Source organism: Orycteropus afer, unplaced genomic scaffold (assembly GCF_000298275.1).
Source record: "Orycteropus afer afer isolate SDZICR_OR568_19922 unplaced genomic scaffold, OryAfe1.0 scaffold00131, whole genome shotgun sequence".
Taxonomy (NCBI): Eukaryota; Metazoa; Chordata; class Mammalia; order Tubulidentata; family Orycteropodidae; genus Orycteropus; species Orycteropus afer.
In genome coordinates, this window is record NW_006921718.1 from 7449249 (window position 1) to 7453971 (window position 4723).

At 38.4% G+C, this 4723-nt stretch overlaps 1 protein-coding gene across 1 annotated transcript in view; it reads right to left on the reverse strand.

Moving 5' to 3' along the window:
* The window catches only part of VIT (vitrin), a 150330-nt gene that overhangs the window by 132891 nt on the left and 12716 nt on the right, over positions 1-4723 (reverse strand). The window contains exon 3 of the mRNA XM_007945083.1: positions 1300-1433. Coding sequence (XP_007943274.1) covers positions 1300-1433 — 134 coding nt within the window. The remainder of the gene's footprint in view (positions 1-1299; positions 1434-4723) is intronic.

Genomic DNA, 4723 nt, shown 5'->3' on the forward strand with positions numbered 1-4723 from the left:
ATATAAAGAGAGAGAGAGAGAGAGCGTGAGCGAGCGAGCTCTGGTGTAGTGCCTAAGGCATTTGACTGCTAATCAAAAGGCTGGCTGTTCAAACCCACCAGCCACTCCACGGAAAGAAGGTTGGATAATCTACTTCTGAAGTGATACTGCCTCAGAAACTCAAGGAGGGATCGCTATGAGTCGGTTCCAAGTCCACGGCAGTGAGTTTGGTCTTTGGTAAAGTAGACGGTTAATGAAAAAGAGAAGACCCTCAACAAAATGAATTGACACAGTGGTTGCAATGACGGTGTAAAGCATGGCAAAGACTGTGAGGATGGCACTGGACCAGGCAGTGTTTCGCTCTGTTGTGCATAGGATCACTGTGCGTTGGAGCCAACTTGAAGACAGCTAAACAACAACATTACTAAATTAATGTTAATTTTTTCAAGTAAGATTCTGCTATTGTGGTTACTGAGGAAAATTTTCTTATAAGATGTGTGCTAAAGTATTTAAAGGTCTGCAGTTTATTTTCATATGGTTCAGGACAAAATATAGAGCAATAGGTAAAGCAAATGTAGTCAGATTTTAACAACTGGTGAATCTAGGTGAAGGGAATATGGGTATTCATTGTACTAGTCTTTTTCTGTAAATATAAAAAATTCAAAATAAAAGGTTGGTCGGGGATTTTTCAAAAAGTAGTAAAAGAAGGAAGGTAGATCACAATAGGACAACGATACTTGATTACCTTTTTTCATTGTAAAATAATATTAGTTATTAGCACATTGACATCACCTCTTTGGAAGAAAAAAAAGAGTGAGAAATGATTATCTAGAAAATTCTTATATATTTAAGAATAGTGAAACAAAATTAAATAAATAAAAATTATTTAAAATCTGAAGTTTCAGCTCAGTTCTCAGAAAGCCTATGTCTTTATCTATTCATCTACCAGAAATCTGGGGAATAGGGTTATAGCTAGGAGGTATGTTTGGCCTAACCAAAAACTAGTTCAATAACCCAGGTTTTTAAATATAATTCACTTATTTAAAAGCTTGGTTGAGCTTTTAACTGCAATGTGTTCGAAATGAACAATTGGAACTTTTTAATATTTCCAGCTTTGGTTTGGTGGTGATTTATCACTGATAATTATAATTCAATTGTAACTATTCTATGTTTCTAATTATCAGAAAAACTAATGCTTCTGATTTTTATGCAATGGAGTGGGTCATAAACAAAAACAACACATTGAAAAGAACACATCTCACCCTGTGAGGCCACTTAACCTAAACCATGTTTACGCATTTCTGCAGCGTCTGGGAATACCTGAGATGATGAAGGACTCTCTCCATCGTGGGAGGGACAAAGATTGGACACCGTTGGAATAACTGCCTTTATAACCAGACTGTCCAGCAACTTTCCGAACAAGTATTTTCCCTCCTGAATTGTCAAGCACACCACTATGAAGAGAAAAAAAATTGTTTTGAAGAATGAACAGAAAAATATTGTTTGATATGATCAATAGGCTATCAAATCAGCCTTCATCTTTATTTAGAGGTAAGGGAAGCAGTGAGATTAAGAAAAGGTCCACCATGACTGCAGCCCAACTTCTAAGAATGGTGCCTCCATTACATAACCTGACATTTGAGTGCCCAGGTAAAACTTCCTCTCTTTCTTATTAATGACTTGATTGTCAGTCAGGATCTTTCTGCCAAAGTGCCGCAGATTTCTTTTCCTTGATTTCTTCATCCTTACTAGTTTTTTTCCCCCCACATTTTTTACTTAGAAATATTATTTCAGAGGTGTTTGTATTGTGTAAAATATATATACCAAAAGCATTTGCCATTTCAACCATTTTTACATGTACAATTCAATGATATCCATTGTATACATCATGTTGTGCAACAATGACCACTGTTTGTATCCAAGTATTTTCATCACCCTTAACAGAAACTCAGTACCCCTTAAGTGACAGACCTCCATTTTCCTCTCTCATCTGCCCTAGTAACTACTAATAAGCTTTATTTATTTATTTATTTTCCCCTTCACCCAAGTTACCAGATATCTACCCTGTAGTTAGTGGTTTACCTTCCCTTCACCATCCACTCCTGGTAACCATCAAATAATACTTCTTTTTGTGTGAAACCCCTTTCTTAATTTTTTACAATAGTGATCTAATACAACATTTATCCTTCTGTGATTGACTGACTTCACACAGCTTAATGGCCTCTAAGTTTATCCATGTTATGAGATGTTTTGTAGTTCTTTAAAGTTGCATAGTATTCCTTGTGTGTAAGTACTATAGTTTGTTGGGCCATTCCTCAGTTGATGGGTATTTAGTTTCCATCTTTTTGCTATCGTGAACAGTGCTGTGATGAACATGGGCATACATATATCTGTTTGTGTCACAGCAATTATTTCTCTAGGATATATACCTTGTAGTGTAGTTGCGGGATCATATGATATTTCTATTTCCAGTTTCTTAAAAGGAAGTGCCATACTGTTTTCCACAGTGGTTGCACCATTTACAGTGCCACCAGCAGTGTATGTTGGCTCCCATGTCTCTACACCCTTGCCAGCATTTGTTATTTTCTGATTTTTTGAACTTTGCTATTAGTGCTGGGGTGAGATGCTAGCTCATTGTTGTTTGGTGAAGTCTTTTGATGGTCATAAATGTTTAATTTTTAGAAGGTCCCAGTTGTGTAGTGTGTCTTTTGCTGTTTGTATGTTCAGTTATGTTTGATAGTGTATTCATGCCATCTGTTAGGGTCCCTAAGTTTGCCCCTTTTTTCCTTGATGATCTTTATGATTTTACATTTCGCATTTGATCCACCTTGAGTTAGTTTTTGTATATGGTGAAATATATGGATCCTGTTTTATTTTTCTGCAAATGGATATCCAGTTTTGCTAGCACTATTTGTTAAAGAGACAGATTTCCTATTTAATGAGTTTCAGCCCTTTATCAAATGTCAGCTGTCCATAGGCGGTTGGATTTACTTCTGGGTTCTCAATTCCATTCCACTGGTCTATGTGTCTGTCATTGTACCAATATCAGGCTGTTAGTTTTTTTTTGTTGTTGTTGTTTTGTTTTTATTTGTGATTTGGGTGAAAATTTACAGAGCAAATTCACTTTCCATATAGCAGTTCACATACACTTTGTCTCATGATATTGACTACAATTTACTCCAATGCAATAGCTCCCTTCCCACTTCCTCCCGATAGTTACCTCTTCCCTGTGTCCATCCCTCCATGCACTCTTGCCCCCTTAGCTGTCTCCCTGTGCATAAATAGCCCTTCTTTCTCCCATGATTGTTCTTTCCAAGGAGTGTATCTGCCTCAGGTAAATGTTTAATTCATATGCCTGTCTTTTGTTTTGCTGGAAGCCACAGGTATGGGTTCAATTCCAGACCTGAAGGGCAGCTGGAGGCCATAGTCTCAGTGGTTCCATCAGGCTATATCAGACCAGCAAACCTGGTTTCCCCACCCCTTGTTTTTTTTCCAAATGATTTTGAGTTTTGTTCCCATTGTTCTCTCTCTCTATCCAGGATCTCCTACATGGATTCCCCTCTGAGTGGCTGACAATGGTAGCCAGGCACCATCTAGTTCTTCTGGTCTCATAGTTGTATAGGCTGAGGATCACATGGTGTACCAGTCGCTAGGACTAATTGTTTCCATGAATTTTGGTTTTCTTCATTCTTCTTTGCTCTGGATGAGGAGAGACCCATTGTTGCAACTAGGTGGCTGCTTGCAAGCTTTTAAGATCCCAGTTGCTACTCACCAAAGTAGAAGGTGGAACAATGTTTTGTGTAGTATGTTATGCCAATTGAGCTTGATGTCCCCTGCAATTATGGTCCTGAGCCCACTGGTTCAACTACTTGGTCCCTCTGGGTAGCTGGCTGTGACCAAGCAGTGACCACAACCTTGCCCCTTTTCAGCTCTACTATACACCTGGGAATTCTTACAGATCATACAAATAACACTTATAAGACCACTGTCTGCCAACCCTATACATGGTCTTGGGTACATTCCCTGCTTCATCGACATAACTAATAGTTCAGCCTGTCCACCCATCTACCCACCCATATACTCATATTTGCCTTCACTGACGATACAGTACTGTATGCGCAAAAGGGTTCATCTTTGTTGTCTGTACCTCCCATGTACCTCTGTATGTCTTTCTTCCTCAATGCCACCATGTTGATCACTCACATTTGGTACATTGCCCTTCTTTTCACCCAAATCAATACTTATCTCTACCTATCTAACAGTGCTCCTTACACTTCCCTCCCACCCACCCCTGATAACCAACAAAGAAAATTTCCTTCCATATCTAAACCTTTCCTTGACTTTTACAATAATGGACTAATACAATATTTATCCTTCTGTGATTGACTTATTTCACTCAGCAGAATGTCCTCCAAGTTCACCCATGTTATGCAGTGTTTTGCAGATTCTACATTATTCATTAGGTTTGCATAGCATTCCATTGTGTGTATGTACCATAGTTTGGTTATCCATTCCTCAGTTGATGGACACCTAGGTTGTTTACATCTTCTGGCTATTGTAAATAGTGCTGCGATGAACATGGGTGTGCATATGTCTGTTCTTATCATGGCTCTCACTTTAGGATATATACCTAGTAATGGAATGGCTGGATCAAATGGTATTTCTAATTCCAACTTTTGAAGGAATCACCATACTGCTTTCCACAATGGTTGTACCATTTTACAGTCCCACCAGCAGTGTATGA